The following is a 22713-nucleotide window of genomic DNA, read 5'->3' as shown; positions in this document are numbered from 1 at the left end:
AAATATTACGAGAAACAAGGAATGATAGTCGATTATTTATGAAGCTCTAAATGTTACTTACTCTGGTGGACTTCCTCTTAAATTAAATGATTTAAAAACTACTTCGACGCGCTGTCCAGGTCCTGCTAGGAAAGTGTAGAGGCATTGGCGCGAATGATTGCGATGGTTATGCAGCAGCGGGGCCGAGAAGCTGCCATTCTGGGGTCCGCCGATCCGCGACACGAAGGTCTGATCACACTCTGCAAAAAACGGGTGGAAGGATGGGGAGAAAGCAGCACAAACGCAAGGGTTTGCATTGCGGTTGGGCATGATAAGTCAAAGGATACTTCATTTTGCCAATAGGATAAGACATAGACACACATAACAATAAAGAACACATAAACAGAACGTAGCATCGAAACAAGAGCTTTCAACAAGGCATCTCGCAATCTGGCAAGTGTGTGTGAAAGTGTGGGGTGTACAGAGAGAAATTTCCATCAATTTTTGGGGTTTCAGTGAATTCTTTTTGAAAACGGATCGTTATTAAATTCTTTAATTGAACATGCAATAACCTATTTAAAAGGTTTATACCCGTCTTTGATTTAGTTTCTTCTCTGTGCTCGTGTTTTCTGGTTGCTGTTCTGTTTTCGCAATATTTATGTACATCTATTAAGCGTTTGAGTTTTTGTTTTGTCTACTGGGGCAACTCGAACTAGGTACTACGGGTGGACACTAAAATGTAACTGTTAACTACGGGCGCGCTGAACGGGCACACCACGCACACCAATTAAAACAAATACACACACGCGGCCCAAGGCGATCGAACGCACACACATACACAACGATACACATCGAGAGCGTGGGCGGAGGCGTGGTGGTGGTACTGGTGGTGGTGACATTGTGTGAGTGTGTGTAGGAGAAATATAGGTAGAGAGACAGAGAGAGAGAGAGAATAGAGGAAGAGGCGCCACCTACTTGGCGATTTTGTGGGTCGCGACGACACCTCCAAATAGGCCACCACCGGCTGCATCCAAGGCTCCCCATCTGCGCCGGGCGACTTTAAATGAGCAGCGCCTGCCCCTGAATTGGGTTGGGGGTGATTGGGGGCGTGGTTAGAGGTTTGGTGGGTGGGGTGAGCAGGTTGTTCGGGGGTAGAAATGTGAGGGGGAAGACAAATACACAGTGTTAATGATTTTGATTTGCATGTAGCTCTGTAGTTCCTGCAGCTCTATTTAAGTCACAACACGATAACAAGGAAATGCGCTTCCCCCGACTTTATGACAAGCTGTCTGTCCGTCTGTCCATTTATAACGTTTACGTTTAGCTGCTCACAAGCTTTCGCTTTCGTTTTCGTTTTCGTTTACGTCTATCTATCATCCAAGGTTCGGCTCTGGGTGGGGGCCTGGCGATATGGGAGCTCCATATCCCACTGATCCAGTGCAACTCAAAAAGGAAATCCATGTACTGTACTCGACTCGTGCCGGCAGCCATGGCGTATACGCAACGTGTGCGCCAAAGCCAGCGGAAATTATTAAGAGCTTTTCTAGACACACACATCAGAACACACAGCATACCCACACCGAGGCATTGTTCAAGGTGATTTCAGTGGAAGCGGCTTCCACTTGTGTACTCTCTTCTGGCTTTAATCCTTTAATTACTTTCTCTATCAAAGGGATTGATTTTTTTAAATAAAAATGTATCTCTGGAGAGGTTCTAGAAGTTCCTCTTTAATGATCAGTTTATAAAATGAAGGGCAATTGAAAATCCTATGAAAAATTTAATACTTTATGCTCCATTGATGGATAGTTATTTCCATCTGGAACTTTAAAATACGCATAAATGCTCGCCACTTTGGCTGAAAATTTACCAATGCCTTGCGGCTTTGTCTCTAATTAAATTCATTTCTGGTACATAATAAATGAGCCGGCCAAGATGTGTTTGATGTTGGCCAGGATTCTTGGGAGGGGGGTGGTGAGGGCCTGAAGGAAAAAGGGGTCAGAGGGCTTTGGGGGAGGGCATGCTTTGTGTTGGCTTTTGTGGCAGCCACGCAGCTGCAGCTGCGGTCTAAAGTTGCTGTAACTGTAGTTTGTGTTTTTCGGGGCATGGTGCGGCAGCGGAAATCAAATTCGGGCAAATGAATGCCTCGGTCTCTATGCCGTCTATATTGATTTTATGATGTTACACACCAAAATTCCCTGTCAACATTTTGTGTTAGCCAAAAGCCCCAACTAAGCCGTTTACATAATTTCCACTTAATTATTCACGCAGCCAGAATAGAATCCCTTTAGGCAAGCGATCCGAGCGATTATCCCCGTTTGTCGCTTTTGTTGGGTATTTTAAATTAATTTTCCGAAAACCCCGCTAACACGCCCACACAGGCACACACACACTCTGACAGGCAGAGGCAAGCGCTTTATCTGAAATGCAGTTTACTAAACAGCAAATAAATGGCGCCCGAGAAAAGTTTGCTCATTAAAATGAGAACGGATTTGCATGACACACACATGGACGCAGCTACAAGCTCGCACACACACTCGAGTGGGGTGCGTAACAATGTCAGCCGCCACACCCACCCACCATGCACCTGCACCTGCACCACTCCCGTTTCGCCACCGCAATGACAATGCGCAGTAAAGTGTCAATAAATTTTATGCAGACGCCATTTGCATTGCCGTAAATATTTTTGTTGGGCCATGAAGCACGACGGCGTTTGCTGTTTTGCTCCGGCATTTGTTTTTCTGGCCCACTCAGGCCCCGTCATTATGTTAATTTACACCTTTTGTATTTTCAATGCCAAGGGAGCTCGGAACAATGCCTGCAAAAATGCAGCAGCATTTTAATTGCGGCTTCGTAAAACAAAATGGATGCAATAAAATGGCTGCTAAATGACAGAATTTCCATTGGGGGAAACAAGCTGCCTGCTAAACGTGTTTACCGCTCTGCGAACAGGTGTAATTGTGGCAGCATCACCTGTAACGGCACCCCGGGGAGGCCTGCCACTAAATGCTCCCCGACCGTAACCAGAAACTTCCAGTGAAACTGAAACCGAGACGCGTAACGATGCCAAGATGCCCGCGATAGTCCCCAAGACACACGTAACGTAATTTCTCTAATAAACTACACAGAAGAATATTCAAAAAAACATTTTGAAATCCTTTGATAGTCCTTAGAACTTATGATCGCTCTACTTAACTATTCACTTAGTTTGTTTTATTTAAACTTTACATACTTTCGCCCTCAAACTCAAACTCAAACTTTAAACCATCTATATGAACTTTAGCCAGATTGTTGGGTGAAAGTTTTAGAGACTTTTAGTTTCATTTATAAGTTATAAGCCAACTAGCAATAACTACGCTTCCGAAATCAAATTTTCGCCTAGTTTGTGTTACCAATGCGACACTTTTGTCGCCCTCCAGTACCCATAATCTTTAGTGGCTCTGTCTGTCTGTCGACAGCACTCTTTCTCCATCCTTAAGATGTCTGCCAGGTCTGGGTTTCCTGCTCGAGTACACACACTTCTTGAAAATTTAATGGCTGCCACTGCTGTTGGCACTTACACTGGCACCACCACCCGCTGCGCTCCCGGCCACCAAAAAGCTCAACCCAACCACAGCACTCCCCTCGCTGCCGTAGACACCTGTCGTGGGGAGCTCATGTTACAGACAATTTGCGTTAAATTTACAAGTAACACCGCTCGCCAAATGCCAGGCCCAAAACCAGAGACGGCGCAACGCCTTGCGTTGCTTTATTGGTGGCTGGCATGCCGTTCAGAAACAGCCGACACCAGATATTTGGTGGGTAGAGCACTTAAAAGAATACATGGCTGTCAGGGCCCTACCATCTTAGGTTGTAGCTCGAAATTTATTTATCAGAAAGTTGCTATTTTTGTCAGTGTATTACCACTGCCTGCCTAAATGCCATAACCACAGGCACCCAGATGGGGAAAAACAACATCTCAGCAACGGTAACAGCAATTAAAGTGGATTTTCATGAAAATGAGTTTTCCTAATAGTTTATTCTGGCCCGGAAAATAAAATCATGGCGATAAAATGCGTTGATTAAGACGATGGCAGGTGGGCGACACGGATGTGGCAGGAAGATGATGAGTCCTTGCGGATCTATGGATAGGCATCTTAGGCACAGCTGCTGCCTGAGCACCGGTTCGTTTGGTTTCGGGTTAGTTTGGCCGGTCGGCTGGCTGGGTGGTTGGGGGATTGGGTGGCAGGCATAATTATGCATATTATGTTGCAGGGTCTTAAGTGCATATTTGTGTTAGCCATCAGGTAAATTGAGTCTAATATATTGCCAATTACCAGGGCTATTAAATTCAACTGTTTATACTTATAGCTCATTAATAGCCTGACTGGCCTGAGAGGGGTTATGTTTATAATAAAGATCACGTATACGCCCCCACGGACACTCAGTTCCGGCCAGTTAAGAAGTTTGTAATTCATATTGCCTTTCAGAATCCTCTTTGACTTTTTACTGGAGAGTTCTGCTTTCGACCTAAGCTATTTTGCATTTATTTATGCACTTCGCCCAGAAAAAGACCCAGAACTGCAGTTGAAGCGCCCTTCTCAACTTTGAACTTTTAACTATATTGAACCAAGAACTTTTTATATTTATCGATAAGTGGCAAAATAATAAAATTGGCTGTGGCAGCTACTCACGATTGTGGCCGACTCTTGTGAACGTACCTGCAACGAGAAAGAGAAGCGCAGAAATGTCAATATGATTTAAACGTTATTTTGCACTCAAAGTAGACGGGTAAGGCGCTGAATGCATCTTGGCTGTCGGTCGACAGGGGTTAATAAGGGGTGGCAATTAAATTGCAGATCGGCAGTGGTCTGGGGGAGGCGCTGGGTTAAATTGACATAATGGAAACGAGAATGCTGGCGGCAGTCAAAGAGATTGAAAGGAGAGTGGATAAAAACACCGACTGCCACCACTCGAGCTGCCTTCTCGAGCGCCCTGCTTGCCTTCGGAAAGGCACGGCGATTCCAAAGATACAATGCAATATCATTAACAGCCAGTGCTCTGTTGGTGGCCATGGCACGGAAAATGCAGCAAAAATGCCAAGGAAAGGCAGGCAGTAGAGGAAGGCAGCCAAGCAGAGGCAAAAGGCAGCCAAAGGACTCAATTCAATAAGCGCCATATTATGCTGTCTAGTCGGGTTTCAGCTGAAGCACCTCGTGTTGCATGCTGCTAATCAATCATGGCACTGGCATCGGTTGGCCAGGTACACAGTAACCAAAATGTAGAACCTTCAACCTTTTAATACCTTATAAGATATAATAATATAAGAGAAATAGATCTATTGAGGACTATATACATCTTTAATAAAGCTTATAGTCTAAGAATTGGGATGTCTGTTATGTAAATCACACTATTTGGGATTCCCAGTGCAGTGTCTGGTTCAGCAGAGTCCTCTTCCAGCAGCTGCTCTCAATGGGCAATTATTGATTGATGCCAAGTGCACAACGATGATGCATAGAAAGGGGTGTTCGAGGAGGCGTGGCCAGGGAGGCGTTGGGAACGGGGGTGTGCACTCTGCTTCTGAAGTGCCTGCGCTGGCTTGTAACCCTGATCTAGTGGCCCTTTTCTGCTGCAACACACTGCCACACTTTGTTGCCAGCATCTGCTGTCAATGTTAAGATTTTAGACATTGAAATTATTCTTTTGTGGCGCCCTGAAGCTTAAAGTTGTAATTTGTTGTTTTCCTTCCTTCCTGTAGGTGGAAAGTTTACTTTTTGGCTTTCGTTGTTCAAAATGCAGCAGCACTTCATGGGATTCTCATTCACCTGTATGTGGTCTTGAGGTTTCTGCGGCATTATCAATGTTTGTTTTCGAGGAACTCTCATGGAAGAAAGTCGGAGCTATTGCGGGGGGCTCTTCTAGGACTTCCAGAGCAGAAATTAATAAATTTAAACGCACATTTCCATAATGGCAAGTCGATGTGCTCCTAGGCCCTCCTCCTCCGCCCAAAAAATATGCTACAAAAATTATTTTTCTCAGATTTCTGCCCAAAAACGTGTTCCGCATGCCAAAAGTCCACAGAAACCAAACAAATTTATTTAAATGAGTCAGGAAAATTAAGTGGAAATGCGTGTGGCACGTGGGTGTGTGAGTTTGGGTTTTGGGAAATGAGGAAAATACGCGAGATGTAGATAAGTCGAATCGGGCCACATTTTAATGCCGCTCCAGCAAACCTTAGACAAATAAAACTATAAATATAGATGGGTGGCTGCTGGGGGGAGTGTATTTACATAAGTGCCCTGTGACTGCCGCACGTGTTTGATATTTCTTTTAGTTTTATGTCAGACAATGTCATACTCCGCACACATCCGACCCGTTTGATAATTCAATAAACTAAACAAGATTCTGTGGGAGATTTATGGGTACTCTGAACCCGCACTAACAACTTGTGCCATTTTGGGAGTTGACGAAGCTGCTTGGAGCCTGGGGCCTGGGCCGGGCCCGGGTTTATAAATCTTCATTTCAGCACAAAGACCTCACCACATCACACACACAAGCTCAAAGACAAACACCAACACACACTCCGGCACACACAGACTCTTAGTCGCTTATTAAAATGCCATTTTAGAGTGGGGGAACTGGGCGCGGCTGGTTCATAAATTGCCAACACTTATGCTCAATAAATGGCCATAAATCTGTGGACCGACTCGTTGGCGGCATTAAAATGCGTAGCGACACGGCCGAATCGGGAGGCCGAGAACAACAAAAACATGGGAGCAGGAAGTGCCACAAAAAGTAGCTCGGCTCAGGCACACAAATGCCACAAATGAAAAATATGCCACGGCTCAGGACAGAATCTCTGTTTGTTGTCGAACCATTTCCATGGAATGTAATTTGGTTTTAAAAACGCCAACATTTGTTACACCAACGCATCCTGTTTTTGTGTTCTTAACGTGGCCACATTAATTTGAGGGCCTGGAACCGGCTGGAGGGCTGGCTAAATTGATTAATTGACAGTTGAGTCAGCAGTCCAGTTTGCGTTTCTGGCATGACTGGTGGGAATGCGGTCAATATTCGCAAAACTGCATTAAATTTCGAGTCATTAGGCAGGCAGTTTACTTTTCTAACTGCCGCCTCTGCCCGGACAGAGCCTTCCGCTGCCTCTAATGTCCTTCTGATTTCTGACTATTGCCAACATTGGCTGGACATCTTCTATCTGGGCTTTACACATCGCTGACTGCAATTCTCGAAGCTATCTCCCATCTCGCAGCCATTGTGGGGCGTTCATAATGCAAATGTTAGGAGGAATAATAAAAAAGCTACTTCTACTTATGCACAATCATCGAAGGATGAGAGAATGGCTTTTAAATTCTACAAGAATTTTAACATTTTAAAATTGTACTTTCCACTCTTCCATTCTCATTCAGATTGATTCTCCTTATTTAAGATTAGCTTCTTTATGGGTTTGTTTCTCTGCCTTAATCCTACTTATGCTGATATATCCTCAGATGGCCTTCTCTTCTTCCATCTGTTCTGTTATCCTTTTTGTGTATTTTAGTTGGCTTTCGATTTGGACTTTCTAATTGAGCAATTTCCTTTAGATAATTGCTTTTGCGCACTGACGGATTTCGCATTTGGATTTGATTCGGATTCCGTTGCTGATTCTGTTTCGGATTCGCATTCGCACTCACATTCCGATACAGAATCAGAATCCGAGTCCGAATCAGAATTATTTCCCTTACGGTGATTGCCGCGCCCACCAATCACCCGCCCCAGCCGCCCACTAATCGCAAACAAACAATATGCTTGCCCTGGAATTGGGCAATTAATTTGTGTTAGTAGCAATTCATAAACAAACAAATTGAAATTGCAAAGAGCGTCTGGCAGGCGATGGGGCATTTGCATAATGCTGACTAAGTGAGGAGCTAGATGAGCACTCGAGCGTGCTGGGCGGATGCAGCTCACACTCACACTCGGGCACAATCGCACTCCAGCACACACCTCGACCCACTCGAAGGGGCCATACATGTTGATATGCAAACGCAGTCATAAAACGTGACATTTGCCGTCAGCTTCAATTTGGCCAAGGCATTGAATGCCCATAAAGGTTGCCTCTATACGAGTGTGTGTGCGTGCCAAAAAGGTAGCGAAAATTCAAAATGAAATGTAATTTGCATACAGGGAGCTAGGGGCGGCGTTTTATGCACACTCACTCACACGAGTCTGCTCGTTGAATGCCAGAAATCATGGGGCTCAGGTGAAAGTAAGGCAACAGTAGAGCCAAAGGTACGGCATATCTAAAGCTAAGGCAACTTGCCCTAATCTGCATAATAATAAACCACACAAGCACACACCCGTGTGAAGGACAGCCGAGTTCCCCCATTCTGCCATACTTAATGCTGTGTAAATTGAATTTCCATCACTTTATGATTACTTGGAGAAATTCATCAAGTTGACTTTTGTTTGCCGCTCTGGCTTCTGCATTCAGTAGTCTGGATTTCGTTTGCAACCAAATGTGGTCCAAGGCCCCCAGGGAGCTCCGCTCTTATCCTCACACTCGGTAACTCGGACAACCGGCAAAAGTGGCCATATCAATTTTAATCAAGTTGACAGGCGCCTGCACCAATATAACTTTATTACCCACTCTCGCAGGCTACAAAAAACTGGGAAATAATGTCGATAGGCGACGATTTGTAACTGCTTTTCAGACTTGAAGGGTTCTTGGGCATTCAAATTGAATTTTATTGTGTTTCCCTCCCTGGACTGCAACTGAAGTGAAAGTGGGGAATATTCCAGGAAATCACCAAGAACATCCTTTAAGCTTACCTTTCTCTCCGTTTCTGTATTGCTGCCAGCCATTGTTGTTGATATTTATATTTAATTAATTTATTTATTAATTTATGGTGCACACGAGTGCTGGGTTCTCTGATTTTCGCATTTGCATTGAATAATCATATTTAATTGAGTGAAAGTCGGTTCTTTTCATTACAGCGCACGTACGTTTTGCATTGATTTAATTTGGGACTTGGGTTTCGGGGCTCGAAATTTGTTTAACTACATTCAATCGGTTATTTAAGTTCTCATATCGAATATATTTGGTTATGTCCATTTTTGATAACGGCCTTATCATTTGTTTTTTGTATACACAAGAGTTAGCTACGGTCTAGGTACACGCACACATAAAACTTATCCAAAAAGTTGTTTTGTTTTGTTTTGTTTGATATATAAAATGCATATCTCCGCTATATAATTCATATCTCCTATGTATACGTAGATATATTTAACTACTTAAGTCCTCCAGCTCCTGCTTCGCCTGCTCTCCTCCTGTGCAATTAACAAGTGCAATTGCTGACTGCTTTCCGCTCCTGATATGATCTAAAGGTATATATCGTATATATATTAAACAATTGAGCTCTCCGGTTGCCTGCCTATTGTCCTGCTTCTGTTCTGTCCTTCGAATAATCCTTTTTCTTTTCGGATTTCTTTTGGGATCTCTGCTCATCAATTTTGACATCTCTGGACATTTAATGTAAACTTATTCCACTGGTGTGTGAGTGTGTATACGTTATATTCAACATCAATAAAACATTAATAAAAATCGGTTTTGTTAACAACACTTTTATAAAAAAGAACGCAACGTTACGACGGTTGGGTTACACATATTTCTTGCTTGTTAAACGGTACGTATGTATATAATATATTCAGATATTCATATAATATATTCATATTCATATATATAATTTGAATGCGTGTATATACATTTATATTAACAACACTTAGTAGTCGGAAAGATGCTACATGAAGATGTTCGGGATGCGGAATGTTCCGAAATTTAGTCGATCCGTGTTTGTGTTGATTTCTCGATTGATTCTATTTATATTTTTGCTTCACAAATTCTAAAAATTTCACATCACAGCCAATGGATACTGACGATGGGACGCATTTCCTTCTGCCACTGTTCCGGCTTCTTGCTCCTTTGGTTCCTGTTTCTCCTCCTCTCCCTCGGCTTCCCCTTCCTGTTCCTGTTCCTTTGTCACTTTCTTTGTTCCTGTCACCTCCTTGTGTGTCGGTAAATTTCGATGATATCGCCAAGGTCATGATGATGGAGGCTCGGGGTGGCGGCAACTAACAATTTTGAGGCCTCTGTTATCCATCTGGGAAGTTGCCAGGTCCCAGCTGGAGCATGTCTCACTTGGGCTCCTCGATCGTCTGGCCCACCACTATGATGATCACAATGAAGACGGCCAGCAGGACGAGGATGCAGCAAATGGCCACAGCCACCATGGCGCTGTTACTCATGCGGGCTGTTTTTATAAAGTTTTCGTGCGAACTACTGATTCACTTTTCAACTGCGAGTCTGTCTGGTTGAGAAGAAAGGTGTGAATGTGGGAATTTACATATTGCCGTCTCTGTAGTGCACAGTTGAGATTATCGGTCTATCCACTGGGCCGTCACTTGTCCCCCCGACACTGACAAATGCCCTTTCAGCCATTCAGCCGAACTCCCACCACCCACCAATACAAATTGCCTGCCATAAATTGCGAGGGCTGCCTATCAGTCGCTCGACTGTGCATGAAATGCCCGACAGCCTGTGGACAGCCCAAAACTTGTCGCCTCTGCCGCATTGTGTGCGAGTGTGTGACACTCGAAACCCGGCCATAAACCACCCACACAAACAGCCCCAGTCCCGTGGCACTCACTTCATCAGAAAGTGTCCCTCGAGTGGGAATTTGCCCAAAAATCACAACCAATAAGGACCCGGGCCTTTTGTCTGCCACTGACAGATGATTAATGCTGTCCGCCGGAGTGTGGGCCTTGCACTTCCTGCCATCGAGGATCTTGTAGCCCTCCGACAGTGTGTCTCGGAGCTGAATGCAATTTCAAGTGTCTATTATCCTGTCTAATAGTCCGGCTGCCGCTCATCTACTGCCCTCTTGTCGCTCTGCCGATAATTGCCAGTGCATTATGAGTCCTGACATGGCAGGCTGGCGCACGACACGTATACTTAATTATCGGCGGTGCTGTTCATCCGCCCCGTGGTCGTGGGCTGAAGAAAATTCAATTACATCGAAACAAAGCTCGACAAGCCGTCGAAACATCGGTTCGATTCAATGAAAAACGAAAATAAACCATACAAAAATAATAAAGTGATTTCCAAAGAACTTTGAGCATCAAAGTCGACAACAAAATGCTCTGAAAAGTATATTGTTGTTGGAATACAATTTATTATTACTCTTTAAAAATCTTTCAATCTAGTTGAAAGAATCAAAATACTTGTATAATTCTCATTATTAACAAAATCTATGATAGAATCTGTCCCAAAACCCCTCTGAAAATAGTAGCAATCCCTAAAATATATTTGACAAGAATGACAAAATAAATTCAGCTTTAATGACAACCAAAATTCGCCTTCGCCTAAGGTTACAACAATGACAAAGTAGATGACAACGACAATTTTTTTATTTTTATACCAACTCTGTGACTAGCAGAAATATTTTCTGTAGCTTTTTGAAAGAGTATGAAATAAAATCGTCAAATGAATTTTCTTTTATTTTTTTGCAAAAGTGAAAATGGCTTTGCCCATTGAATCGCTGCTGACATTGCTGGCCAAAAAAATAAAGAAAACAGGAACCAGACGGGAAACTTTTGATAAGTTTTTGCAGTGCCAAATGGAAGGTGAACGGAATTGAATATAAAAACTAATGCAGACGCCCCCAGTGGGTCTCGCACAAATGGCCACAGCTGCTGTTCATCGACATTATCAATAGAAAGGCAACAAAAATTGAAAGGACTTCGGAAAAGACTCGGAACATAAATATGGAAGTGCTTTAAGCTAGCACTTATTATTTTATATACCCGAAAGGTTCTCAAGCAGAAGCCTTTTAATTATGCGGCTCACGAAAAATATCTGTTGCCCTTTTTTCGGTGGCATTACGGCCAGGCCTTGTCAATGTTTGTGACAGTTTCCATTTTTCCGTTTGATTTTGCTCTCCCGCTGCGAGCTCTTTTTAACAGCTTGGCTATTTAAATATTTATCTTTATTTATTTGGGTCCATTTGTCTGGGCTGTGTCTCCGCGCGCGGTTGAAAGGTTATAAATAAGCCGGCAACTAACTGGCTTTTGGCTTGCTCTTGCGGCCTTTATTGCCAGTTCATTTTCGTGACTCAATTGTTCTTTGTTGGCCGGTCCTGTCCCTTTGAATTGGTCAATTAATATTAATGAAATGCCGCCCTCCTCCTTTACGCTCATAAGCATTTTACCTGGCCCCAGGAATAAATTATGCTTCCCTTTTGAGTTCCTGGCGCTCCACATACGTCTGCAAATTTTGGTAAGCCCACAAACAGAAACAGAACTTAAAATGTGGCCCTGCGGCGGTTGGTTGGCGAATTAAGTTGTAATAAGTCAATTTATCAGTTTTATTTTTGGCTTACACATGTAAGCCACAGCCGCGGGGGCATCAATCAAATTATGTTTGCCGAGCGGCAGGCGTAAAATTAAATGAAATGCAGCCAACGCGTCGTATACGCAACGCTGTGGCCGAGAGAGTCACTTTACTTGACTCGATTGCGTGTGCTTGTGTTTTATGGCTATATGGCCATAAAAGGCGCACAGGCCGAGAAGGCCGAAACGATATTTTATATTTGTTTATTGTTCTGCCTTCGAAAATATTCGAAGTGAGTGGGCGGGTGAGTCACTTGAATAGATTTACAACACATTGCACTGACACATATTGCCGGCTCGTCAGACAGTCCTCTGGCTCGGTCTATGAAGCTTAATTAAATTAGCGCCAGAAGGCGACGGGCCACGAACACAGATAAACGGAAAGCCGAGATGACAGGATACCAGCAACACTCATACAACAGCCCCAACACAGAGATTGTGTTGAAAACAAAACAAAGGAAACGCCAAGGAAAGGAGCTTGTCACTGCCACGTCGTGTGTGGTGTGTGGTGCTGTGAAATAAAATAAATTTTTGCAATTTCGTAAGTTTTATGCGCACATTTGCAAAATTTGTTTATGCTGTGATGTCGGCGGCGGGCGGTGTGAGAGGTCATAGAACAAATGGGCCATGACGTGGCCACCATTCCGAAAAAAGGGGAAAGCCCAGGGGATGGGTTCGGTTGAGTATTCAAATGGCCCCCCGGAGTGCGTAGGCATCCACCAACGCGCCACAATGACGTTGGCAACATTTTGCTTTCCCTGCGATCGCTGTGCGCTGAAACATAAATTCAATTTGTTTCGCCAGCAGAAAGAAACGTTGAAGGGTTAACTTGGCGGGGAAAAATATGGAAAATTGCTGCTGGCCTCAAAGCTCAAGGAGCAGGGGCAGAATGGCGAGGAAAAACGTTTATATGAAATTGCATGCAAAATTAAAGCAACCGCCATGGCGAAAGCCAAAACGAAAACGCATGAATCCTTTGTCAAGTTCAACTGGATGACCTTGGACGTGATGCGACTCAAGGAGTCTTCTCTTCCGCCAAGTGCAACCTGCCTTTGGTTGTGTCGGTGTGTGTGTATGTTGAGACAATGACAGCATAAATGCTTCAACAGTGCTTTAAGCCTCTGCCACACTGCCTTGCAATGTCAAAAGTCAAAAGTGCATTAAAATAATTGCACTTGTTTAGGAGGCACACGGCCAATGCCAGCCAACATTTGTGATTTATAATCGCGTACCAATACCAAGTCAGGTGAAGCTCCGCTTTTTAAACACTAACAAAAAATATGGGATATAACATGACAAGCACAAATCCCAACATTAATTTGAGTCCAAAATGGAATTGGTTATTTAACATTTATAAAACTGTTTTCATGTCATTGGTCATGTTCGATAAAATAAGAGATGCTTTAGCACAAACCACAACTGTCAAAACTAATTCATATAAGTAAAGGATTAACGAGTTGTGGAGAATTCCTTCTAAGTACTTCAAAGCTTTAAGTCAAAGTTTTTATAAAACTAATAACAATATAACTAAATAAAATAGTATAGATAATAGATAACTATATAAAAACCTATCAAGCTTGTAAAATCTTAAATAATACCCTTTTTTAACGTTTTCAAAATACTTTTTCCTATGAAAGCTTTTCCCCTAGTGTATTCCTGCCTAGAGCGAGCATCGTGTTTCCGCCTTCAACTGCACTTAAACTTGATTTCTGTGTATCTTTTGTCTTAGTTGTGGGACAAGAAAGCGTCTGGGCCTCATTGTTGCCCCACATGAATGGAAGATTTATAGCAAGTGTGTGTTTGGGTGTGCGTGTGCGGGTGGGTGCAACCTCGACACAGAAGCCACTGGGTTGACCTTCTCCCTGGCCCGCTTCCTGGCCCAGCTTGTTGCATGCTTCTCGTTTGACTTTTACGAGAAAGGTTTTTAAAGCTTACACAAAGATGTTTATTCGCCTGTCGCTTCTGGTCTTTTTATATTCACGTTTCGCCACAAAAGACATATTTTAATATGCCCAAGAACGTGCGACAGAGATTAATGAAATTCCAGTCTTAAAGAGTCGTCTTTTTCGGGTAAGTGAATTCAGCTTGTTCCACAATGATTCACAATTTGTTGCGCAGAACGAAAGCCAAAAAACCCTGCCATTACTAGGAATGCATATTTTGCGAATTTCGTCAGGCCGAAATGAAATTTCCCGGAAATATTGAAAATTCAAATTGGGTAATCAGCCATAATGGCAGGCATACTGTTCTGTTTGTCATTTATTGTACCTACTACGAAGAGTACATTAGCAATTCGTGAGCTATTTGAATTGGCTTCCTGTTGAGGTTTATTTTGATTACGGCGGGCGCTGTTTATTTAAATTCGATTGGAAATGTGTTTTTGCCAAAAAGAAGTTCACGGCAGTGGAGGCGCCACCTCGTTCCATTTTATGACTGCCCATTTTGCGGTTTGTTTATCCAAGATATTTATTTCGAGTTTCGTTATTGTTTCTGGATCTGTTTAGCTTAATTACCCCAACATCTCATTCATATTTAATGTATCGGAAACTTTTCCCACTCCGTGCCGAATGCGAGTGGTTTTAGAACCTCTTTGAGTGCTCGGTTAATGATTTTTATTGAAATCGGCACAGTTTTCGCATGGCTTTCTCCATAAATTCATAATTCAGAGGCAAAAGTTTTTCCCTGGCTATTTGCTCTGCCCAGATTGATTAGGCGATTGATGGATGAAACGAAAATGACTTCCACTATGTGGTAATTGATTGACTTGGCCAATTTGTGTCAAGTTTAGAGCGGTAAGAGTCCGGCCTAATTAGTGGCCAGGCTAATAAGTCCCCTTTGGAAACGGAATTTCAACACAACGCAGAGGTCGTCGGACATCAAAAGGCGCAGTCCTTTTTTTAATCAGCAAACTCATTAGCATCGTCCGCTAACTAAATACAAATTAAAGAAACAGCATCCACAGCTGGTAGGGCCCGCTTTTCCCCCTTTTCCAGCCGGCTGCTGGGTGAAAACTTTTCACTCGGCAGCCGTCAAGTTGATGTAATGAAAAAGTTGCAGCGTTTCTCTACAATATTTCCCATCTCATATCACATGACGTGGACACGCAAAAAGCGTAAAGCCTTCAAAACAACGAGCACTTCTGCACAGGGCGCTAATTAGTTTCGAGTTGGAATCTAAATAAAAAATATATACGTACTATATACAAAAAAAAACTCGGAATATACGCAACGTTGGTTTGCGACCATGGGGTATTATTATAATTTTCGAAGCAAACTGCCTGAAAACGGAAACAGCTAAATAGAAATGAGAGGTTTTTTTGCCGAATGCCGACACAAAGGCCCAACGCTCAGGAAATAATACAAACAAAAAATAAATAAACACTTTCAGCGGAAAGCTGCCACGCCTTCCGCCCGTCTTAGTTCTCCCTGCCACCGCCGGAAAAGCGAGGAGGAAAAGCCGAACAATGGAGCTAGGAAAAGCCCCGTGTGAGTGAGCCAAAGGGTTTTCTTGGCCGGGAAGTCAGTGCAGCTCATTATAAAATAGCCAAAGTTTATCCAAAAAAAGTCCTGTTTTCGGGAAAGGAGCGAACGGGTCAAAGGTGCCCGAATCGGTCTCGAAAAATTCACTTTGAGGCCCAGAAAGAAATTTTAATGATGCATATAAAAACCCGGCAACGGCAAATGAATAAATAATTTATGCGTGAGGGTCCTAAACACTCGAGTGGCTGCCGTCAGGGAGCAGAGGACCACATTATTTGCGAGTTTACTCAGCTCCTTTCGCTTTTATTTTATTTCATTTTTTTTACACATTTTCCACACGTAGCAAATTTTATCTCTCTATTACCTGGCAGTGGGGCCTGATTTAGGGGCCACCATAGTGGTGGCCCAGCAAGGAGAAAAGGGTTGAGAAGCCGTAGCACAACCCCTGACTTGCTAGTCCGCTGGGTTCTGTTTGCTTATCACCTGGTTGCTCTCGCAAACAAAGTGGAAAACGATTGCTGGCTCAATGTTTGCACATTTGGCACGATTCAATCTCGCAAAAATAGCTCAACTGCATGCAGATTGCAAGGGGTATCGTATTGTTAATTTATTCGAGTTTTCTTTATGACGCCCACCTTTGCGAGAAAAGTGATAACCTGCAGATGTATCAGAAAACAAACCAGCAACGTTTTCAAAGACTTAATGGGTAAATATTCTGCAGATGAAACATAAATAGCATACTTTCCTGGGGACATAATGGGTTCCTAATGGATATTTATCTTTATAAGGAATAAAATTTAATTATGTGTTGAACTTCAGATAGTATTACTAGAAGTACTATTACTATTAATACCTATTATAGGTACCTGGGTGGTTGTTTGATTACTATTTCCTCGGATATTTTTGTTTCCCAATAAAGCAACCATTGCAAAGTTGACTTCTACTCCTTAACCTCAAGCTTTTTTTTATCCCCTTTTTAAACATCTCAAGCAAACTAATATTTATAATAATCCCAAAATTTTTCAAAGCTTGTTCCGGAGGTAAATGGAGGGTGGACCTTTCTCAAAGTTGACACTTGTCAGCGACAGAAGTGTTGCAAGTACGGAAATTGGAAAGTTGGTCCCGACATTGACTCCAATTTAGTTGAGGAGCAGCTGAGCACCCTTTTGTCATAACTGCCATGGACACATCTATCTTTCACAATCTCGGCCTTTCTTAGGCCTCCCCTCCTCCCATTTTTTCCAGTAACTATAGGGAGTGTGTGTAGGCGGGCTTTTATTGCAGCAATGCAAACAATTCGAGGGAGAGCAGGTTGTAAATCCCTCAACAATTGCCTGTCTCCGATTCGTTTTGCAACCTTTCGCAGCACACACAGAATGTTATCATGTGTCCTGTGGAAGGACGTTCCAAGGAAAAGCATTCAGGGTCAGCGATTAGGAAATTGTAGATGCTGTGGGTGGAAAACTAATAACGCATCTATATCAAAGGGGCGGCGAATGAATGTGAATTCATTTTTATGTTTGAGAGGTAGGCTTTGAACTGAAAGCATCGTTTTATTGTTTGTTAAAAAAATAAAAAGAAAAATTTAAATTTTTTTTTTTTTCCAACCACCAAAAAAATATAAAACCACTCTTATTTACCTAATCTTGCGGCCATTCTCGGGCAAAACCAACTTAATGGGCTGGCAAAACCCTCCCAGTTCCATCAAAATCAAGCCGCCTTCGAAAAAGAAAGCCTATTCTAATTTTCAAGATGTCGATTCCAGCGACTCCGAGCATGGAGAAATGAAGCGGAAGTCTGCTAAAAAACCCATTATGGAAGACGAACCTACCACCAGCGAAGCAGCCAGAGCTGCACTTAAAGCTAATATTGAAAAAAATTATTATGCAATTCTTTCTGATTTAGACGATGAAGATCGTGTCAGCGACATGGAGGTTGACGTTATGAAGAAAAAAGATGATAAGAAAACCAAGCAATCTGCGGTAAAAACGGCGAAAATCATCAAACCGCCCCCAATTTTTATCCCGGACGTATCCAGCATCAAGGGCCTTTCCAAAGACATTTCCCACCTCTTAGGCGGGGATGTTGAAGTGACCTACAAAGCAAGCACTAACAACACAATTCGCGTCATGACTCCAGATAAGGATACTTACTCAACTCTGAAAAAGTTCCTGAGCGAAAATAACCATCGATACCACACATTCCAGCCCCGAGACGAGCGCGCTTATCGGATCGTCGTTAAAGGCCTCCACTTCTCCACCGACCCGGAGGATATTAAGGTGGGTTTCAGCAGCCATGGACACAAAGTCAGGGATATACACAATCCTATGCAAAAAGGTACAAAGAAGCCACTAAACATTTTCTTTATTAACCTCGAGCCAGCCAAAAACAACAAGGAGGCCTTTCAAGTCAAGCGGCTATGCAGCACGATGGTTACGGTTGAGCCACCAAAAAAATTCGACGATGTGCCCCAATGCCATCGCTGCCAGGGCTTCGGTCACACGAAACGGTACTGCCATCTGGAGTACAGATGCGTAAAGTGTGGAGATAGGCACCCATCGTCCGAATGCACCAAAATTGCCAGTGAACCAGCAGTCTGCCTCCACTGCGACGGATCACATGCGGCCTCTTACAAGGGCTGTCCAGCCTACAAAAAGGCAAAGAGCACGTTCGCCCCCAAACAGGCTGCCCCAAGACGCCAGCAACCTCAATTCAGCAAAATTAACCCTAACATCAGCTATGCTAGCGCAGTCAAAAACGGAGCACCACAGTTTGACTCCAACCCCAATCCCGATCCCAGTCTTTCAAGTAATCCAATGGACGCCCTAACGGCTAGGATGGAATCTATGTTTGAGCGCATGATGGAGAAGGTCTTGAGCCAAATAGCCCAAATGATGGCCACCGTTTGCAAATCCTTGTGCATACGCAATTAAATATAACCATATGGAATGCTAACGGCCTGGTAAAAAGAAGGCCAGAGGTCGAGCTATATTGCAAGACCCTCCAAGCAGACGTTCTCCTCATATCAGAAACGCATTTTACCAACAGATCATACTTGACTATTAGAGGATACGACCTCATTGCCGCTAACCACCCGAACGGTAGAGGTCGCGGGGGCGCGGCCATCCTTATTCGCAGCTGCATCAAGTATGAGGCACTTCCAGCCATGTGCGAAGACTGGGTACAATGTGCCCAAATTAAAATCTCCACTACCAACGGTGACATAACAATCGCCGCAGCATATTGCCCCCCCAGGCACAACATCCACGAACAGGAATTCGGCTTGCTACTGGATTGCCTCGGCCCCAAGTTCATAATCGGAGGGGACTTTAATGCTAAACACCCCTGGTGGGGCTCCAGGATTACAAACCCAAAGGGCTCGGCCCTATACAGGCAGATTCAGTCCCGAATCTTGAGCTGTCACGCAACCGGTGCACCCACATACTGGCCTACGGATCCCCACAAAATCCCTGATGTGCTAGACTTCGCCATCTCCGGAGGACTGGATTCTGCCGGAATTCAAGCGAGAGAAGTAGAAGACCTCTTCTCGGACCACAGCGCCTTTGCCGTGTCACTTTTCACCCCAGCCTTGCTCAGGTCAGCCCGCAAAAAGCTGATCTACAAGACAACAGACGTTGACAAGTACCAATCCTACCTGAACAACGTTACCGACCCCAGCCCGACACTTGACTCCCCGGTTGACATCGACACCGTTGTAGAAGAGTTAACAGCCCATATTCAGGCGGCAGCTTCTGAAGCAGCACCAAGGCCCTCCAACCGCCCAAGAGCCACTGACAGGGACATCCATTTTTGGAGCCCAGAAGTCGAAGAACTCAAACTTGAAAAGCGACGACTCCGAAGAGTGTGGATGCTCTCAAGGAATCCTTTGGACAAAACCGCCTTCAATAGAGCGACCAAATGTCTGACAGAAACTCTGGCAAGACTAAGGAAGCAGGCCTTTGACGGGTTCGTCGAACAACTCGAGCCAGGCGACCCTCAACATAACTTATGGCGAGTCACCAAATCTATCAGACAGCCGCTGAAAAGGATCCCACCTGTACAAAGAACCGACGGCAGCTGGTGCAGATCGGAGATGGACAGGGCCAACGCTTTCGCCGAACACCTCGAAGGTGTCTTTACGCCTTTCGATCGCTGCTCACCGGAGGATGCTGCTGAAACTGCCCGTCTGCTAGCCGAGCCTTCTAGGGACGCCGATCCAATACCACCAGTGACTGAGGAGGAAACAGCTGAGCTTATAACCATCATGAGCAACAACAAGGCCCCGGGCGATGATGGTATCAATGCAATTGCATTAAAAATGTTACCACCTCCAAGCATTCAGCTAATTACGAGGATCTATAATAGATGCTTGGAGATAGGGTACTTCCCGTCCACATGGAAACGTGCCCAGGTAACTATGATACCTAAGCCCGGGAAACCCGAAGCAAACCTTTCGTCCTACCGACCAATAAGTTTGTTACCAACGCTCTCCAAAATACTTGAACGAGTGTTTTTAAGCAGAGCACTGCCAGTATTTGACGAGGCTGGACTGATCCCTGACCACCAGTTTGGCTTCAGGCGGCGACACGGTACGCCAGAGCAGTGCCATCGGGTAGTGCAGTGCATCCTGGACGCGTTTGAAACCAAGAAGTACTGCATGGCCGTCATGCTGGACGTGAAGCAGGCGTTTGACCGAGTCTGGCATCCCGGTCTTCTATATAAATTAAAGACTGGCCTACCCCGACCATACTTCCAGTTCCTAAAGTCGTTCTTGGAAGACCGTAAATTTGCTGTTAGATGTGGCGAGGCCATCTCCGGTATTAGAGAAGCTCACGCTGGTGTACCCCAAGGCAGCGTTCTTGGCCCGTTGATGTACAATGCTTACACGGCCGACCTCCCTGTTCTTCAGAGGCCTGACCTGCTCGCAGCAACCTATGCAGACGACACCGCCTTCCTTACCACCGCCGATAGCGCATTGGGGGCAGCCGATACGATGCAATTGCAACTTGACTTGCTCAGCGACTGGCAAAAGCGATGGAACATTGCCGTCAATAACGAGAAGTCCACTGCCTCCACATTTTCTCTCTGCAAAGGCAACTGCCCTCCAGTTAACCTTAACGGCTCTCCAATCCCACAGGTAGACAATCCCAGGTACCTGGGATTCACCCTAGACAGGAGGCTCACCTGGAAGCCCCATCTGATTAAGAAGAGGAAACAGGCTATTCAAAGACTTCGATCCTTCAACTGGCTTATGGGTAGGAGATCGAAGCTGAGAACTTCCACTAAACTCCTCATTTACAAGGCAATAATACGCCCTATCTGGACGTACGGCATACAGCTCTGGGGAACTGCGAGCAAGACGAATGTCCGAACTATGCAAGCTTTTGAAAATAGAGTCCTTCGAATCGCCACTGGGGCCCACGTCTATCATGACAATCGCACTATCCACGAGGTTCTCAATTTCCCTTGGGTCAAGGACGAGATACAAAGAAGCAGCGCACGTTACATGCAGAGGCTTCATAATCACCCGAACCGGTTGGCCAGCTCCCTGCTGGACAGCAGCGAGCAACCCAGAAGACTTAAAAGGACACACCCGCTGGACCTCCCCTTACTACTCTAATTTTTTTTTTTCTACCATATTAATATTTAAAAATATCTATACGTGAAGTTTACGTGATAAAATTTAAAGGTTGTCCCTAATGGACAGTTTTAAATAAACATTACCCTGCTATTACAAAAAAAAAAAAAAAAAAAAAAAATTTTTATGTTTTTCATCCAATGCAAATAATCTCTGCTTTTCAGAAAAACTTATTTTGTGGTAAATTCCAGAAACTATAGATGGTTCATGAACAAAAATACAATTCTTTGAAGCACTGCAACTTGAATCACTCCCTGGTTTTTTCATTATCAATCAAGTCCCCAAGTCGATTACCCTCTCTTTGACTTTTAAACAACCCAGAAATTTATCTTTAAATACAACCCAAATATCTCAAGTGTGCACAACCAGAGCTGCGGCAATTTCAAAGAATATGCAAATCGAGTTCCATTTGAATATTTACGTCTTGCTGCCAGACAGGGCTATCTCTCAATTGATTTGTAATTCACTCTTGTCGTACAATTCCCGCTTATCGCCGGGACTGGGAGCTGGGAGTAACCTTTTGACACCGAAACGAGATGCTTAAGCAAAAGTAAATATTCAAAACTAAAAGCACCGAATCGAAGCGATAAAGCGGAAACACAAAGCCGTAATCAGAGCTATCCGGAAAAGTGCGCGCGTTGCTGGGAAAGTATGTTTGGGGGCCTGGCACACGATGCGATTAAGGACGCGATTCGACTGTAGAAGCTGGCTGATTCTGAAGAAAGTTGGCTAAAAACTGCTGGCTGCAAAGCGAACTGCGTGAGGGCGGCACGGCCGACAGAAATCGACTGAACGGACTCGGCCAGTGGCACGGCACTTTTAAGAGAAAATCTGCTCCGGCTCGGGAAAATTTGGGAGAGAAAGCTTTTCCCTAACTTATCAGCTCGAGGTCTTGAGGCGGCAATACAAGTGAAATAAATCAAATTGAATTTATGATTTCTGTTTTTTCCTTTTCATATTATTCCTGTTTTTTTTCTTGGATTTATTCTGAGGTGCCTCCTTGGAGTAGTGGGCGGAGGATTTCATTTCGATTCGGATAACGCGGCTCATTGGGCCGCAGACTCTGTTCTGTTTGTTCGAGTGGCCACCTTGAGGCACTCGAGACACCTGCCGCCAGGTGGCAGCTGGAAGACGGTGGATGGCAGTTGGCAGATGGAAGCCAAAAGCTGACAGGTGAGAATCTTGTTTGACTTTGGCTTC

At 44.2% G+C, this 22713-nt stretch overlaps 2 protein-coding genes across 12 annotated transcripts in view; both read right to left on the bottom strand.

Moving 5' to 3' along the window:
- LOC108128145 (cubilin) overlaps positions 1-22713 on the bottom strand; it is a 42192-nt gene that overhangs the window by 8301 nt on the left and 11178 nt on the right. For 7 of the 10 annotated variants that reach the window (XR_001773474.3, XR_001773473.3, XR_001773475.3 and 4 more), the window contains 3 exons: positions 4650-4676; positions 955-1059; positions 62-239 (listed from right to left, as the gene is read on the bottom strand). Coding sequence is in view for 7 of the 10 variants with exons in the window: in XM_043212316.2 (XP_043068251.1) it covers positions 62-239; positions 955-1059; positions 4650-4676 (310 nt within the window). In the remaining 3 variants the exon portion in view is untranslated. The remainder of the gene's footprint in view (positions 1-61; positions 240-954; positions 1060-4649; positions 4677-22713) is intronic. The other 3 variants (XM_017245548.3, XM_017245547.3, XM_017245549.3) reach the window with 3 other exon arrangements.
- LOC108128147 (uncharacterized) lies at positions 126-22295 on the bottom strand. Of its 2 annotated transcripts, none has more exons than XM_070280934.1 (3): positions 21935-22295; positions 8782-10316; positions 126-239 (listed from the first exon to the last, which is right to left on the bottom strand). In XM_070280934.1, exon 2 carries the CDS (start codon positions 10252-10254, stop codon positions 10144-10146), a length of 111 nt encoding a protein of 36 aa, XP_070137035.1. In that variant the 5' UTR covers positions 10255-10316; positions 21935-22295; the 3' UTR covers positions 126-239; positions 8782-10143. The 2 variants fall into 2 exon arrangements, with proteins under 2 accessions (XP_070137035.1, XP_070137036.1); XM_070280935.1 differs by having other exon boundaries at positions 8782-10312.

Source organism: Drosophila bipectinata, chromosome 3R (assembly GCF_030179905.1).
Source record: "Drosophila bipectinata strain 14024-0381.07 chromosome 3R, DbipHiC1v2, whole genome shotgun sequence".
Taxonomy (NCBI): Eukaryota; Metazoa; Arthropoda; class Insecta; order Diptera; family Drosophilidae; genus Drosophila; species Drosophila bipectinata.
The sequence above is the reverse complement of the archived record's forward strand: the minus strand, read 5'-3'. Positions and strand labels throughout refer to the sequence as shown.